General features: G+C 41.2%; 1 protein-coding gene across 1 annotated transcript in view; it reads left to right on the top strand.

Annotated features, from left to right (window-relative positions):
• LOC107118896 (sodium-coupled monocarboxylate transporter 1-like) overlaps positions 1 to 18,620 on the top strand; it is a 53,254-nt gene that overhangs the window by 15,222 nt on the left and 19,412 nt on the right. Inside the window, exons 3-8 of the mRNA XM_015421287.1 lie at positions 4,999 to 5,050; positions 7,490 to 7,557; positions 7,946 to 8,100; positions 11,452 to 11,592; positions 14,759 to 14,888; positions 15,700 to 15,788. Coding sequence (XP_015276773.1) covers positions 4,999 to 5,050; positions 7,490 to 7,557; positions 7,946 to 8,100; positions 11,452 to 11,592; positions 14,759 to 14,888; positions 15,700 to 15,788 — 635 coding nt within the window. The remainder of the gene's footprint in view (positions 1 to 4,998; positions 5,051 to 7,489; positions 7,558 to 7,945; positions 8,101 to 11,451; positions 11,593 to 14,758; positions 14,889 to 15,699; positions 15,789 to 18,620) is intronic.

Raw genomic sequence — 18,620 nt, 5'->3', positions numbered from 1 at the left:
GGCTAAACGCTGTCTCACCTCTCGGGTCGACTTGTCAGCGGCTTCGGCGGCGACGGCCTCAGAATAAGCGTCGGCCCAAGTCAGGGTCTTCTTGGCGAACAACCGCTGCTGCAGTCGTTCGTCCTACGCAATCTCCGAAGGCTGCGGGGAGAAGTGTGCCTTCAGCTTGTCTGTCAGCTCCTTGAAGGCCACGGTCGTGATGTCCGCTGGTGCCACCAGGGACCGGGCGATATCGAACACGCTCTTGCCACAAGAGCTCAGGAGGGTAGCTCGCTTCATCTCCTCCGAAGTGATATCGCTCGCTTCGAGGTGGAACCCGAACCTCAGCAGGTAAGCGTCCCAGTCCTCGGTCGTTGGTTCGAATGCCTCGAATTGTCCGCTGGTGCCACCAGGGACCGGGCGATATCGAACACGCTCTTGCCACAAGAGCTCAGGAGGGTAGCTCGCTTCATCTCCTCCGAAGTGATATCGCTCGCTTCGAGGTGGAACCCGAACCTCAGCAGGTAAGCGTCCCAGTCCTCGGTCGTTGGTTCGAATGCCTCGAACTTCGGGCTATTGGCCATAGCTGCAATCGCTGCCACCGGCTCTGGTGGTGCCTGTTGCGGCTCTGCCACGGCGAGTTGCTGGTCGCTGTTGTCCGTCGTGGGGTTGGGACCAGCGGGGCTGCCTACCCGCACTAGAATCCCATCCTCGTCACCAATTTGTTAAGTCTGCGCTCAACAAAATAGCCAGAGAGTGATTCAGCAAAACTCAGGTTTATTTCAGCTCGACGATCAACTTCTCTGACACGGTACAACTTCTCTTGATAGCCCGAACTCCCATCAGCTTTCCATTGCAGCTTGTTCAGTATTTAAACATTCCGGGCTAATATAGCCACGCCTACTATACAGATAAACAACCTATCAGGTTGAGACAATAAGGACCAATCAGAGTCTTTCCCGCTTATATACATTTGAATCCGATTGGACGCAGTAGTCTTGAACTTCAATCCCTGTTCAAGACGAAGCTTAACATTGCTTCCCTATGAGATGATTCACAATCATCTTAATGCATTCTAGGCAGCATAGAATACATTACAAATCAATAAGTTCTGTATAATTCCTAAGAACTGGGTAGGGTTACATACAGTGATCCTTCTAGCCAGGGGTCATTTCGTAGAAAAAGAGGTGCAGGAGCTCATTAAACATTAAAAAAACCATAACTCATTAGCATAACTCATTAGCATATGCCACACCCCCTGACAATGAAGGAAATGTTCTGATCACTCACTGGAAAGAAGATGGAGTCTGTCCTCTGATTAGCTCTTCTGTAGTTCTGAAGGACCAAAGGAGGGCCCTCCTAGATCAGAACAAAGGTCCATCTGCTCAGTGCCAGCCAGATGCCCCAGAAGTAGGGTTGCCAATCCCAGGTTGGGAAATTCCTGGAGATTTGGGGATGGAACTGGAAAAAAAGGGGGGGGGACTCAACCCAGGATATGACTACGAACCAAAAAGGGCTACGCTAAACCATATATATATAAGTACAAATATTTATTAAGGTGTACACATGTTAAAACTTTCCTGATTAAAAATTACTTTGTCTAAGATCAGACTATAAAAGCTTATCCACTATACATACATATGATGGGTAAATACTTTACAACTAAAGACCAAACGCGTTTCGGCCCCTAAGGGCCTTCCTCAGTGGTCACTAATATCTATATATTCTAGACACACATTCAAAGACCTGTTACAGAGTTTTAGTACACATATAATTAAACCGGATGTTGTTTCCTTGTATACTTGTACTTAGACTCCTGGTATTAGTGATGGGCCATAGGTATAGCCATATCACCTTATTCTGGTAACAGCGATTTTGTAGGTCTGAATGTGTGTCTCTCCATCAAGGTTAAAATGTCTGCTGATAAGGTTTAAGAAGCAGGGTGGGGTGGGGTGGGGTGGGGTGGGTTCTCTCTAAATAGCCCCAACACTCCTGGCAGCCTTTAGTGGTACCATGCTTATATTCCTAGATCTTGGGCCATTTTCCTGGAACAAAATCCCCAGATAGTTGTCGGGGTAATATTCAGAAAATAATTTAAGTGCTCTTCTAAGTTCTCAGTAAAAAATATAAAGTTACCCAATTACCTATAACGTTTACCAGGAAATAACCTAAAACACAGTTTAGAACAGGGTTGTTCAGCGAGTGTGTTTTGAACAGTGTTTTGTACTCTGCCACTGACTAACGGAGTTAACCTGGTCAAGTCACTTATCACTTCCGTGATATAGGGACTTCCGGTCAACAGCACAGCGATGGCGGACGCTCTCCTCACAATGGAGGAGGGCGAATTGCACACCAGCGGCCTGGTGGGGTGCCACCTCAAGTGACACCTCCGCGGAGCCTTTGCGATAGGCTCCAGGCCAGGGGGCTTTTGAGGGGTAGCCTCTTCGATGGCGCAATGCCGGAGAATTGAGGCTCCCCTCTGCCTCGAAGGACCAGTCGCTGAGTGGCCTTTGGGCACAAGCTGGACTGACTGGAACAAGCGCCGGAGATCGAGTGGAATGGCGTAAAATTGAGCGTGGTCAGATAAATTGACCGACAATGAACGTGAAGCAGGGCTCTACTGGTAGCAGGAGCTCCTTTGCATATTAGGCCACACACCCCTAGTGTAGCCAATCCTCCAAGAGCTTACAGTAGCCCCCGTAAGAAGAGGAGGGAGGGGGGGAGCACTTATCAAATCTTGTCATGACAGAAGGGTGTCCTTATTTCCTCCTATTGGCTGTATGGAAAGTCCCTCTACCCCCTCCCTCCTGGAAAGCAGAGCAAAGGGCAGGAAACAGATAAAAACGGCAGGGAAAAGACGGTAAATTGAGCCCTTTAAAGTTTAAACCCCCACCGTGCCTATATTTGGTAATGCCAAAAAAAGCCAATTTTGGGGTGTTTTCCCCCCCAGCATTCAATATTCGGCAGCCGAATCAGATCACAGGGTTTTTTCCCCTTTGGCTTTACTGAATGCACACCCCTAGTATAGATCCATGGTGAAGCCTAATTTGGAATACTGTGCACAGTTCTGGTAATGGACACTGCACATCTCAAGGACATTGCAGAACAAGGGCAAACAAGTTGATTAGGGATTCTATGAAGAAAGGCTGAGGAATCTGGAACGTGTCCATTTAGAAAACAGACAACTAAGGGGGAGGGGGACATGATAGAAGTTTATAACATTCTGCATGGGGTGGAGATAGTGGACAGAGAGAACTTTTTCTGCATCCAACGAAGCTGATGGACAGTAGATTCAGGATGGACAAAAGGAAATACCTCTTTAAACATTGAATGATTAAAATGTACAATTCGCTGCCAGAGGATGCAGTTGATGACCACAGGCATAGACAATATTAAAAGAAGATTAGATAGATTAATGGCAGAGATGTCTATCAGTGGCTACTAGCCATGGTGACTAAAGGGAATCTCTATATTCAGAGGCAGTAAACCTTTGAATACCAGTGCCAGGAGACAATATCAGGGAAAGGCCTCAACTTCTCTGCCTTGTTCTTGGACCACCGAAGGAACTGGTTGGCCACTGGTCTTATCCAGTAGGGCTCTTATGTGCCAAAATTCAAAAACAGTTTTTCCCTCATAAACATCAAAGGTGCTATTTATTCCATTTATTTGGTGGAAAGTAGTGGAGACAGCAATTGCTAGAGTTTGTTTGAGACTAAAGTATGGAAATCAGTCCTCTAGAAATGTCAGCCTGCTCAGCATTTTGGCTGTCCTTCCTACATGTCCCAAAATAGTACCATAGGAATCTTACACTACAAGGAAAACTGGTATTGGAACGCTCTTCAACAGTTATATCTGCTTTTTAAAATTATGCAAGATACTAGTATGATAAGGAGGAAGACAGAAAAGAAGGCACAAGAAGATATGAATTTTTATTTATTATTTTTATCATGCCCTCACTCCAATTAATTGAATGTGGCATACATAGTTCACTCATTCTCCATTTTACACTCCTAACAACTCTGTGGGATAGTCCTAACCTTATACTCTAACCCACTATACCACACTGTGGAATCTTGGAGATGGCAAAGGAATTGAAACAAACACACACATATATAATCTGTCAGGGAAAAGGTGGCTCAGTTTAAATGTCCTTGAGCAATATTTCATGTCTATATCATGCAGAAAACATTCATTGTTAGGAACAAATTTCAGAACGGCAGCTCTCTGGTAGAGTCCTGTGATACCAGATGATAACAATATCACAGCATGCATAATTATAGTCAAGAATTTAATTCATCATATGAACAATGTCGCAATACATTTGTGGCTCTTTAAGATACCAAAGATCTTTGTCCATTATTAAACAGGCATTATTTCACAGTGTCATTAGTGTCCACACATCTAAGGCAGAGGATAAAGAAAGCAAACACAAAGAGTCAGGTAAAATCAGAATTATTTTGTAACATGTACTTGGGTTGATTTTGAATTTGATGGTATTTACCTGTGGTGTAGGGATTATGATGCTGAATACTCTCAGAACAATGTTCTGTATCTTGCATTTGATCAGAGATTCGGGGACTATTAGCACAAAGGTTGTTATGCACTGCTAAAGGGTAAAATCAGCGGAAGTTCTATAGCATACCATAAAATCTATTCTGTGCATAAGATTCTTGGACTTTAAGTTATATTCAACAAAGGAACAGGAAGTGATTTAAAACTGGAAGAAACAAAGGCAAAAAAAATAATCAAGGTACAGTAGTCCTGAGAAACCTCAACAGTAACCTGGGCTTATAATTGTGTTTTATGTTAAATCAAATCAAATCTGAAATGGATGGGAAAGTGACACAGAAAACACTTGAATTCCAGGTACTGCTAACAACATTGTCTAGATTTCCCCTTAAAACTAAGTGAAGACAATTCCAGACTAAATGGTAAGTGTGGAAATAGCCTTGATAGCACTGTTAAGTCAGGTTTCAGTAGGATGATTTTTATGTTTTGTCTATGTCTTCTCCTATCCAGATATTATATACCGGAATTGTCATTTATGCTCCAGCCTTAGCTTTAAATCAAGGTAAGAAGAATGCATGGTAATGTAACAGAACTTTAAAAAAAACACCAACACAATTTACTATATTGTGGCTTCCAATTCATGCTGACTTCAGCAGAAGTTTTCTTAGCTGGAATTCCAGCATTTGAACAGCAACTATGAAAGTTTTAAGAACTGACTCGTGGCTATGTTCAGCTTTCAGTCTCAAATCCTGCAGCTTATTTGTGTAAACATTCTAGGGTGTATGGGCCAAGTACTGTGATATGGGGGGAAAATCTATAACATGTATGTATGGTTATTTTTGGAGGGAGGGGGGAAAGTATGAATGGTCAATGGATGAATCTATTCTCTTTTTCAACCAGTGCCCAAGCTGCCATCCTCACAGTAGTCTTTGCTTATTGTTCTCACCATCTGGATGGTGCTCACCTCTGCAGAATGGTCATAGATATTTTGTGTCATAGCCTCTAACACTATAGACTACAGATAGGATGTGTGTGTAGGGCACCATTGCTTGAAGCTTTTTGAAGAACCTGCAAGGCAGTCCTTTGCTGCAGAGACTGATGTGTTTTGATTGGGCTGTTTCCAGTGATGTACTTATCTCCCATTGATTAGGCTGGCTGGTTGTTAAACTGGTATGGCTTTTTGCTAGCTTATAGTAATAAGTGTTTTTACTAGTATTTTTGTTCATGTTTTAATGATATTTTGTGATGTATTTTTAAGGTTAGTTGACTGTAAGCTGCCTTGAACGTTTTAGAATGGCTTGCTATAAATGATATATTGTATATTACTTATTATATTATATTATATTATTTATATTATATTATTTATATTTTAAATAAATAAAGCACATGCAGTATTTATGTATTTGATTAAAATATTTATACTCCATTCTTTTACTTAAACAGTCTACAATGTGGCTTTGAAAAAATAAAAAGTAAAACTATTCTAAAACACACAATTTAAACCACCCATATCAGAAATTCCACATTATAATAGGACAGAAGCAATAATCCATCATAAAAGAATACAAATCTAATAATAAAATCATTTTCTATACTTATTTCTGTGGGAAGGGTATTCCACAACTGTAATAGAGAAGATTGTATTCCCAGACAAAGTCCTGTTCCCACGTACAACACATCTTGGAAAGTGTGGTAGGGTTTCCAACCTCCGTGTGGGGCCTGCCGTTCTCCCAGGATTACAATTGATCTCCAGGTGACAGAGATCAGTTCCCCTGGAGACAATGGTTGCTTTGGAGGGTGGACTGTTTGGCATTATACCCTCCTGAGGTATCTCCCCTCCCCAACCCTACTCTTCTTAGGCTCCACCCCCAAAATCTCCAGGAATTTCCCAGGCCAGAGCTGGCAGCCCTAAGGTGTGGGAACCTGCAGACCTTCTGCCATCTGATGACCACAAAGAACAGGCAGGCTCGTATGGATGAAGGCAGGCCTTCAGATAACCTGGTCCAAAGCTGTTAGGATTGTATAGGCTAAAACCTGCACTGGTAAATAAGTTCTGACTGGTTAATAGCTTGTTGTGTTAACAGTATGATGTGTCCCTGCACCAAGTCCCTGCACCATCTATTGTAGTCCCCTAAACAGAGAAATCCATTACCTAAAAGCATAGAAACTGTTCTGCAACAGTTCTGCAACTATAAGAACTTACGGAGCTCATGTGAATCTTAGCATTGTGCACCACATTTGTCCATTTTTGTATAATTTTTTACCATTTTGGAAACAATCCTTTGGTAAGCAAAACAGCTGGACTGCCAAGTATCCAGATTGTACTGTCTTCGTATGTTCTTCAGGATATATGATATGAATGTTCAAATTGCATTGAGGATAAGATAAATGTTCATCGAGTCTAGCATTCTGTTTTCAGAAGGGGCTACCCAGATGCTGCTGCGCTTTCCAGGACATAAATGTGATTAAAGTCCCCCCCCCCTTATTATTTGTTGCCAGCATCTGGTAGTCATGATCAGTGCCGGATTTACGCATAAGCTAAATAAGCTACAGCTTAGGGCCTCGCAATCTGCAGGGGCCTCGAATAAAAACACAATCTAAAAAATGATTTCAAATATTAAAAAGGCGTATATATTTTAAATTTTTCTGAGACCAGCTGATGTGATTTAAAACAGTAGGGGGCCTCTGGGTTTTGTATAGCTTAGGGCCTCAGCAAGTCTAAATTCGGCCCTGGTCATGATGTATACTTGCCTCTGAACATGGAGGTTCTATATCTTGATAGATCTTGATAGATCCTGTTGTCCTCTGTGGGTATTGTTCTAAATAGCCTCTAAAGAAGAAACTATTAATAGCTGATGTTAGTTAACTACCTCCTTTAATTATTTCCAGGTTTTTGCAGTTGTGGTTCAATTAATTAGTTCTAAATCTACCATCTATCGTGCTAATGTAAATGTAGTTTCCTTTTAAATAATATCATTTCCCTTTATATTTTCTCTTCTAGTTACAGGATTTGACTTGTGGGGTGCAGTGATTGCAACAGGAACGGTCTGTACTTTCTACTGCACACTGGTAGGTCTGCTGTTCATTTTAAAGTTGCTAGTTTTCTATTAACCATTTATTATTATATTTACAAATAAAAAGTATTATACTCAACTTTAACTAAAACTGTATTTTCCCCAACATACTTCCCAAAGCTGTAGTGAATTCTCCAGTTATCTATAAATCTATTAATGTAGTTTAAACAATATAGTCCTACTATTATTACCATAGTAAAACATTATTAACTTGCCTTTGAATAGACACACATTTGTGGAAATGCACTGAGTGCTTAAAGTTGTAAAGAGCATTAAATATAGAGCCTGTCTTTTCTGTGCCTTTCCTTCCCTTTGAATATTTTTTCCCACCAAGAATTGATCTGGGCTTATGTACTGGTCTGTGTCTGTTCTTTCCCATACAGGGTGGTCTAAAGGCAGTAGTCTGGACTGATGTTTTCCAAGTTGGAATCATGGTAGCTGGGTTTGCAGCTGTGATTATACGTGCTGTGGTGGTTCAAGGTGGTATTGGTCCTATTCTAAATGATTCCTACCATGGAGGAAGATTAAATTTTTGGGAGTAAGTTTTTCATTTGGGAGGGAGCTGCAATTTTAAAGAAGCGTCTTAAAATAAAATCTTAAGCATTTTATTTGACGTATGTGTTGTTGAGATCAGCAGACTTATTTCAGCAATCAGTTTACAATTATTTTGTTATTGATATTATATTTATAGAATAGATTTTGCCAAATTAAGAGTGATAAAATCCAAAGAGCACAAGCAGAAGGCAATTCCACTCACGGGGAGAGATCTTTGCTTTTAGCTAATACTTCTCACAGCAGCCCCCTACCCTCCATCATATGCCATTCCAGAAAGCTCCTTGAATGGTTTTACAAGAGTTGGAGCAGGAAAGCCCCATTGAGCAAGTGGAATGCAGCTTGGGCTTTCTTTATATATAAGCTAAAGTTATCTGTTAATTTTGTACAAAGGGATCACTTATGCATTGCAAACCAGTTTAAAATGTATTTCTGATAACCATTTTTACTTTTTACTTCCCGTAATTATATACTTATGTCAAAATCCTAGATTTATGAAGTGGTGGTAAGAATATGGCTTAATGGCTGGTATTCTTAAAATAATACATAATTGTATTATATAAGGTCAAGTTACAGGCATCCTTACCTACAACCTAGCTAAGGAAAAGCCAAAGCAAAGTTTAGCTTGGATTGAAATCAGCAACAGAAACAAAGTATCATGTGAGGACCTGCTACTGTTTTGTTTGCCACTGGCCTGGGGTTGCCAGGTCCCCCCCAGCCACCAACAGGGGACGGGGCAGTAGGGTTGCCAGATCCAGGTTGGGAAACTCCTGGAGATTTGGGGTTGGAGCCTGGGGAGGACAGGGACCTCAGTGGGGTACAATGCCATAGAGTTCACCCTCCAAAGCACCCATTTGCTCCAGCAGAACTGATCTCTGTAGTCTGGAGACAACCTATAATTCCAAGGGATCCCCAGGTCCCACCTGGAGGCTGGCATCTTTAGAAACAGAGAATCTGTAATGAATTTTCATGTAAGAAAACTGAATTTACTCAGATTTTGTTATTGACGTTTCAGTTTTAATTAAGAAAAGAGTGTATATAGGGAAATCAAGAATAACTTTATTTGAAGCCAATGGAGTTGCATGGGCAGTTCATGGTCCCAGGGCCACAGCCACAAGTGAAGCTGCTCTGTTTACAGATGGAGATTCAACTAACAAGCACACCTGTAATCCTGAAGTCTGTGTTTTCTGCTATCTGTTCATTGCTGAAAAATCCTCCCTAAGTGGAGGGGAATCTTGAATGGGCAGCACTGGGTGGTCCAGTTGGGTAGAATCAGGAGAGTTATGAATACAATTCTGCTTTCTAAAACCTGTGCATTGCCATGGAGATTAACAAAGAGCAGTGGGCTCTAAAGACACAAGGATGACTAGAACACAGTTACATAAATACTTGAGGCAAATATGTCTGAACATAAATTAGACTTCATTTTAGAGCCTCCTCTATTGCTGTGATTGTAGCAAAGATTTTCACCATTTGTACATCAGCACACTATTGATCAGCAAAGTAGTTCCAACCAACATAATCTTCTTACTCAATTGGGTAGCTGCTCAGTATCCCATTGTGTTTGCAAAATAACATCATTTACATTTACTCTAACTTGGACCTTGTTTAAATATGATTTTGGTGGGTAAGAAGATCTTACCTGTGTTATCTTTCGCATTCTCAGTGTCTTGTTTAAAGCAGGTTCTCAGCTGCTTTGCATGCAACTTTAACCCACCAAAGATCCATAGGCTGGTGGGCATGGCACTGGCATTCTAATATTGTTTTGTATTAGCAATGTATGCTTAGCAACACTACTTAAACAAGACTTGGGTGCATGCAAGATCATGCAAGTAAATTCGTCACTTTAAAATCAAACTTTAGACTCATCCCTTGTTCAGGGCCTCATCTTATGTTCTTGCAGCCTCAGGATGCGGACCAGTTTGTTGCAGCTCGTTGTCTGTTGACCTGTGCTCACTAGACCCTTGCCTATCCCACCTAATTCTTTCTTGCCAGGAGAGAATGGCTGGCTCTGATAGATCCTCTCTGAGTTGGCCCAGGCCTATAGTATGGAAGTATAACCTTCTGGAAAAAAACCAAAACATTTCCAAATAATATTTGTTTAGGTATTTAACCTGATGCTTGCTGGTGTGTTAGTCAAATAGCTCTCTCCAGGCTCTGATCTGTGATAACTTGGATATGTGTCTCTGTCAGGTCTCTTTTTTAGGTTCATATCCAATGTCAGCATTTTTCAAAAACTGTAACCTTATTTGCCACTTGACTAACAGCTAGACAAATACATGGTCTTACTGCTAACTAACTTGTATATTTGGTATTACTTATTTTATATTCTAATATTTATTTACCTACTATTTAGTTTAAACATTTCTACCCGTCCCTTCCACCAATCATCCCTAAAAATCATAAATAATAAAGACAATAACAAAATCCCACTAACATATTAACCAGTACAGTAGCAGTTAAAAGTAATTGATATTAATTAATCAAGGAGAGGGAGGACAAAAATGACATACAACCCAAGAGGTAATCCGGTCAGCCAAACAGCAGTAAGAACAGCTTTATCATCAGTTTATAATTAACAAAAACTACTAACCACCAAAGGCTCAGGCAAACAGGATAGTCTTTGCTTGAAGTTTAACAAAGACAGACAACCTTGTCTAGGGATAGAGTGCCATGGGTGGGGCACAACCACAGAAAAGGTGCAGTCTCCCGTAACCATGCACCTAACCTCCAAAGGTAGGAACACATGGAAAAATTAGATCTCAGCTAGCAGAGTTTTCAGCTATTCTGGCCTCAGAAAGTGTAATGTTTTAAAGGTCAAAACTAGCACTTTGAGTTATGTCTTTGCTTGAAGTTTAACAAAGACAGACAACCTTGTCTAGGGATAGAGTGCCATGGGTGGGGCACAACCACAGAAAAGGTGCAGTCTCCCGTAACCATGCACCTAACCTCCAAAGGTAGGAACACATGGAAAAATGAGATCTCAGCTAGCAGAGTTTTCAGCTATTCCGGCCTCAGAAAGTGTAATGTTTTAAAGGTCAAAACTAGCACTTTGAGTTATGCCCAGAAACAAACAGAAAGTTCATGAAGTACAGGTAAGATGTGCTCATTGGTTAGCAAGCCTGCTGTATTCCTTATCAAATGAAGTTTTGGAGAACTTTTCAAAAGCCGACCTATAACTGACTGCAATAATCAAGTCTGAATGCTACTAAAGGGTGGTTAGTGTGCCAGACTGGGGAATGGTAAGCCACTCTGTCATGAAACCTACTGTGATCATATTGTCACTGCTTCTTAGCCCCCACAGAAATGTTACAATTACTGTTTTTCTTCCATTTAGATTTGATCCCAATCCTTTGCAAAGGCACACATTCTGGACAATTATCATAGGTGGAACTTTCACCTGGCTTGGTGTATATGGTGTAAACCAGTCTCAGGTTCAGCGATACATTGCCTGCAAAAGCAGATTTCAAGCAAAAGTGTAAGTCAGTTTGCTTTTTGCTCTTAATGACTTTTTCCCATTCTTCAAAAGCATTTTCATTTAGAATTTCATTGTTGACAATGTAGGTACATAAAATGTAGTAATGAAGAGTAATAATAACCTGTGCTGCCCTGTGAACCATGCCAAAAGCAAATACATCTGGTTAGATGAACCAATGGTCTGACTCAGTATAAAGCAACCTCATGTTTTGATTTGTTAATCAGAAACCAAGGCATAAAGCAATTCACAGATCATTACTCATACAAATGATTGTTTCCTCAACCAAAGAGAGCTTTTGCTCATGTACATAATTGTTAGGTGTCATATAGGGAAAAGGATTTCAGTTATGTCAGTGCAGAATAAACACAGTGAGGGTCATTGAAGGGAGTACAAAACAAAATGATTTGAAACAAGATTAGACAGGTTCCTTTATCATAATTACAGGGAGGCAAGAGAATAATCCTAGATCTCTATGTATGCCCCAAAGCCATATTTAAAAGTCACAAGCAATGCGTAGCTGAAGCTTTCACATTTTAAAAAGTTTTATTCCACATTGATTAGGTTTATAGATGTCGGGACTGCAGCCAAAGAGAGGACAAGGCAGTTATTAAAATGTTGAATGTCACTCAGCAGGAGAGTTGGCAGGTGGACACATTGGTCCAAAGCAAAATCCAAAAGTAAACATAATTATGTTCATTTTAAAATAAAATCCAAAAACAAATGCCATTTAACATGACTTTCATTTTTGGATTTTATTAATAAAAGGTATCAGAAAATATAGGAGTTGAAATGGGTAAATGTGAGGAGGAATACATGAGCTGTGTGTCTTCAGTCATGCCACAAATTGTGAAAATCTGTTGACTTCTTGTGGGATTTGTACAATGTGCAATCTCAACAGTTATCCCAAGAGTAATTTAACACACACACACCCCCCACACACATAAAACTATAACACATGGTTAAAGTGTTGGACAAGGCTCTGGGAGATCTGGATCAAATCAGTCATTCTGTCTAATCTAACCTATCTCATAGGGTGGTTGTTGTGGGGATAAATGGAGGAGGAGAGATGGATGTTGTAAGCTACTTTGAGTCCGCAGGGTGGGTGGGATATAAATAAAAGTACACAAAATGGACTTCATAAACCCGCTTAACTAAAAATACCCAAATGCTTGCAGTCTTGAACGATACTCAGGCTCCAGGTAAAGTCATCTTGAATTAAGGTTCCTCAGTTAGTAGAAGAAGGAATGCAATCCAATATCTTCTGGCAGATGTAGATAACTTTTTAGAACAACAAGTGCACAGTTGTTACATTTCTGTTCACCAAAACCTTTTGCTTGACATTGTTTCCAAAAAATAGTAGCAGTACATAAAACAATAACACAACACACCAATAAAATCAGCATGTTGTTGTTGTTCAGTCGCACAGTCGAGTCCGACTCTTCGCGACCCCATGGACGAGCTCTCTCCAGGCCTTCCGGTCTTCTGCCGTCCTCTGAAGTTGGCTCAACTTCCTGTTCGTTGCATCTATGACACTGTCTAACCATCTCATCCTTTGCCGTCCCCGTCTTCTTTGACCTTCAATCTTTCCCAGCATCAGGGTCTTCTCCAGTGAGTGCTCCCTTCTCATTTGGTGGCCAAAGTATTTGAGCTTCAGTTTCATTATCTGGCCTTCCAGGGAACAGTCAGGGTTGATTTCTTTTAGGATTGACTGATTTGATCTTCTTGCAGTCCAAGGGACTCTCAAGAGTCTTCTCCAGCACCATAGTTCAAAAGAATCTATTCTTCGGCGCTCGGCCTTCCTTATAGTCCAACTCTCGCAGCCATACATGACTACTGGGAATACCATTGCTTTGACCATGCAGACTTTTGTTGGAAGGGTGATGTCTCTACTTTTTATCATGCTGTTTAGGTTCACCATCGCTTTCCTCCCAAGGAGCAGGCGTCTTTTAATTTCATGGCTGCTGTCACAGTCTGCGGTGATCTGGGATCCCAGGAACGTGAAGTCTGTCACCACTTCCACGACTTCCCCTTCTATTTGCCAAGGAGTGATGTGGCCAGATGCCATAATCTTAGTTTTTTTGATGTTGAGCTTCAAGCCCACTTTTGCGCTCTCCTCTTTTACCCTGAGCAGGAGGCTCTTGAGGTCCTCTTCACTTTCTGCCATTAGAGTGGTATCGTCTGCATATCTGAGATTGTTGATCTTTTCCCCAGCAATCTTAATTCCCGCTTGTGATTCATCCAGGCCAGCATTTCGCATGATGTACTCTGCATATATATTAAATAAGCAAGGTGACAATATACATCCTTGTCGTACTCCTTTTCCTATGCTAAACCAATCAGTTGTTCCATATCCGGTTCTAACTGTCGCTTCTTGGCCCTTATACAGGTTTCTCAAGAGACATGTGAGGTGGTCTGGTACTCCCATCTCTTTAAGGACCTGCCATAGTTTGTTGTGATCCACACAGTTAAAAGCTTTAGCATAGTCAATGAAGCAGAAGTAGATGTTTTTCTGCATACCTCAGTATAAAAATATTAAAACTAAACATCACAAAAGTGTGAGGTAGCCTAAAAGCACAGCAAGCTTAAAATGAATATAGACTGAAGGAAAACGGGCAACAGATAAAGCCCCAGGAGGAGCTTAAAAACCAATAGCATAAAATGTTTGAGAAAATTAAAATTTTAGCCTGGTGCTGAAAGGTTAACAAGTTTGTTGCAAAGGCAAACAGTCATGAAAAGGAACACAAGAGAAGAGGCAGCTCTTTAGAGAGCAGTGTACTGAAGCTAATCCAGCTATCATTTCAAAATGTGTGGGCAGAGCCTGGTGATTGTTCACTGAAAAGTTGGATGGGACTTTCAGTGCTGAGACTCAGAATGTTTGTGAACATTTTGTGATGTCCTAGCAGCTGAACAGGATAGACAAATGACTTTTAAAAAACCTATGTATGCGCGCACACACACACACACACATGCAAGTGCTAGCAGTTTTAGGCTGGTTTTTTAGCCAAAGAAACAAATGTGTTCTTACCTAGAATTTTCTTTCTTTTGGCTGCCTAAAGGAAATTAATACAGGTATAGTACAAGCATAATAATTGTACAATTATTCAGTTGATATTTTCATACTGTTCCAATATGTAAAAGCTCTTCCTTTGTTGTTATTTCCTCACAGATCTCTCTATATAAACCTTTTGGGGCTTTGGGCAATTCTTGCGTGTGCAGTGCTATGTGGATTAGCAATGTACTCCATTTATAAGGGCTGTGACCCATGGACAGCAAAATGTGTGTCAGCACTGGACCAGGTATAGTATTAAAATTTTCTAATGCATAGTTTTGGGTTCACTGACACAGTCAGAAGACATCCTTGTGGAAAGAAGAATGAAGGTGTCCAGGCTGCCTTCAGTCTTCTTCTTTTCCAGCATGCAGTATGGGCCAAATTGGAGCTGGACTATTAGGTCTGCTGCCTCTCTCATCCATATAGCAGGCCACAGAAAGGTACATGTAAGCCACCTGACTGACCAATGGCGGGCACAACTGCCTGGAATCCTTTGCTCCTCCCCTTCTTCCACCCAAACAGAATAAGAATTCCAGTTTAAGGCTGCAAGCTGGATTTAAGAAATAAATAAAATATTCAGAGTTAGTGACTTGGACCCAGAGAACTGCAAGAGAAGTTTGGCTCATGAGACATCTTTGTTGCCTCCCCTTCTTGATGCAGTCCCTCTGGTTCCCCCCCCCCCAGATACTCGGGGTGTTGGTGGTGAACCATCAGAGTGGTCTTGATGTACCACAGAGGGACAAGGATGGAAATAGGACTTGATAGAAACTCCCTCCTTTGCTCAATTTTAAAATGTCCTTTCACAACGGGAAAAGGTTGGATCCAGCCCTGTATTTCCAATTCAAGAAATGAATAAGCTCTAGGTTCTGATGCAAATTTCATAACTTGAATGTACTGAATAGAGGAAAAAGCATTTAAAAGGAGCTTTGTCTCATATTTAGAAAAATTACTGTCACAAATATATATTTATTTAAACTTAGATTAAAAAAAATAGATGACGAACTACAGCAATAGAAAAAACCTACGTGCTAATATGTACTAATATTGGAATGTTTCAGCTCATGCCATATCTGGTACTGGATATTCTGCATAAATTCCCAGGGATGCCGGGGCTTTTTGTGGCTAGTGCTTACAGTGGCACTTTAAGGTAATTTAATTATGAATGGACTGAAGAAGAAAAATGGTTAATAATGGATCAAAATTACAACAGCAGTCTTTAATAAGATTAATCAGTAGATGAATAAAGTAACTGATGTAGGCTAATTTTAGTCAATGAAAGCAAATTTTAATAAATGAGAATATGAATTTAAGGGCACATTTGTTTATTTTGAGAGCATTTTGGTTCTGTCATGTCACTGTAAATAAGGAACAAAAAAGAAATAAAGATGACATTTATATAGAAACTGTTATGTATTTATTTACTATATTTATAGTCTACCTTTCTCACTGACTGTCAGGATGGGTTACACAGTGAAAATTGATGCAATCAGTAGTATGAGTCACCTAATAAGCAATGTACTAGGACTAGGATTACAGAAATCTAAAATAATCATAGGCCCCGGTCACATGCAGAAATTTTTTTTAAGCCCCCGAAGGAGATTTTTAATTTTTTAATACTACAAAAACTACCAAGAAAAAATAGGGAAAGGGTAACTACAATTAGGGAGAAAGAAAGCAACCCATACTACACTAAAATCCAAAGGTTAGGAGATCATTCCCTGTTAAGCTACCATTAGTAATAAAAAAAGAAAAGCTGTTAATAAACAATATACTTTGTGAGAACCTGTCTTTCTAAGCTTGTATGTTAGTTTGTTTATTACTTGTTATGAGAAGATTTCCCGAGCATCTCCTCCAGCTCGCTTCATAAAGGCAACTTTCAGAGTCCTTCCGCCTTTACATCTACACTAAGACTCTCTACAATCTTAATATCTTCTTAGATGTTCACTCCAGATTCTGCAGCCCAGTCTTCCTCCGTCTTCAAAGGGATAAAACCGCCAATCTTGAGCCTCTTCCTCTCTGGTCTCGCCCTCGGGGCCCAGTGGCGTCTCAGAGGTTTCTTGATTGTGAAGGCAAATTCAAGCTCTTTTCTCTCAGCAGGATTTAAAGTGACACTTTCTGAGAACACTTGCAAGGAAGTAGTTAAGTCATTGTAAATCTTTCCTGTTTCTCTTGTACTTTTCCTCCTTTTCTCGTTGAAATTGCTGTTTAATTTAGTGTCCATCTCTTTTGCTTTAAAAGCCCTCAGTTCCATTTTTTCTGCTATCGTTGCCAACTGGAACTGCCGGGACACAAATTATTGATTTATCTTGGCAAGCTGATGGGTAATACCAACAGGTTGCTCCAGAATCGGCTTGGTGGCTTTCACTATAAGTGGAATAACGTCTACTTCCCTTCTTCTCGGAGTTGTTTTCGCCAACTTTTTTGGAGTGTCCTCCATTTTAACGCTTTATTTTCAATATAAAATTGCTTTCTCCCCGGCTCTGAAAATCGCTTTACGTTGTTTAATCGCTTAGATGCTCATGGATATCTCCCACAACAGGCCTGTACGCTTAAAAATAAAGTCTTTCAGAAATGTCCGTTTACAGCCGTCTCTCTCTCTCTCCCCCTCCTCCGCTTTTATAAATGCGTCAGAGAGACATCCCTCTCTCAGCACAATTCAATCGCTTAAGAAGTCTCGGGGGGGGTTTCCGCTTCAAAGTATCCGTTTACAATAGTTTCTCTCTCTCCCCCTCTCCTCCACTTATGTAAATGCATCTGAGAGACGTCCCTCTCTCAGCACAGTTCCGTTCGCTCAAAAAGTTTTTCCTTTGGGGGGGTTTCTATTCTGAAGACAATTTGCTCATTTTAACTCACAGTTCGCTCCTTAACTCACAGTTCATTGTTGGTCTTTATCTTGACCATGCTCTTGATCGCTCCTCCGCTAGATCTCCTGCGCTTGACCAGATCAACACAGCTTATGGCCTTGCTAAGAGGACACAGTCAGCGGGAGGGACCATCAGGGCGGAGGGGAGCCTCCATCTCCCTGCAGGTAGCAGGAAAAGAGGCTCATCCTCAAGTCCTATGGCCTGGGAGTTCCCCCCGAACCCCCGTGGAGGTGCCGATCCAGCAGCACCTCTCCTCCCGCTGCTGTGTGGCACACCTTCCCAGAGAGCTGGGAAAGGTGTCCGCCATCGCTGTGCCGTAGACCTCGCCTCGTCACATGCAGAAATTGATGCGGGAGAGCCACAAATGCCTGGTGGATTATACAGGCGCGAGCAGACAGAAACATCTGGCAAGCGTCGCACACCCATTGCTACCCCGTAGCATACTGCCGAAGGTCCGGAGTTAAAAAGTACCTGGGGAAGGCTACTATCAAACCATTTGCTATGGGCTGCAGACAGACTGTCTCAGTCTGATCGATCCAGCGTGCTCCTCTTGCCTTGGTGGAAGCGTGCTGGAAACACGTGCCGATGAAAAAATCCCCGGTTCGCTGCCGTTGCGTCTGATCATGTAGTGGCAGCTCAAATTGTGACGGCGCAAATAGCCATGCCTCCCCCCTGCGTTATCTGGCCTGTGTGACCGGGGCTATAGAATATTAGACATGGTACAGAATGGAGATACAATGTGAAAAATGGTGTATCAGTAGAAAATAGTGCAGTCACAGTAGAATAATACATAGAGCAAACAGATAATATGTCCTCTACACAGTGCTGTAGTCCATAATTCCTTTCCTTTTATAAGTGCCTTCCTGAGCAATTCTGTTCTACATAGTTTTCAGAATGGTAAAAGTGTGGGATGGCGCCTTCCTGACCTCGTCAGGCAGGCCATGCCACAAGGTGGGAGCATAATTTAAGATACATGTGTATGGGGAGATTGTTGATCTTGTCCATTTGCAGGGTGGCATCTGCAGAAGGCCCTGATAAGAGGAAAGGCAGTCCTGAAGATATGAAGCCATCTGCTTTTCTTCCCATAAAACTTTGCCTCAATGAAATTTAGGAGA

The sequence above is a fragment of the Gekko japonicus genome, unplaced genomic scaffold, assembly GCF_001447785.1.
Source record: "Gekko japonicus isolate JY-2015 unplaced genomic scaffold, Gekko_japonicus_V1.1 scaffold443, whole genome shotgun sequence".
NCBI lineage: Eukaryota > Metazoa > Chordata > Lepidosauria > Squamata > Gekkonidae > Gekko > Gekko japonicus.
This window is presented reverse-complemented; position numbering and strand designations above follow the sequence as displayed.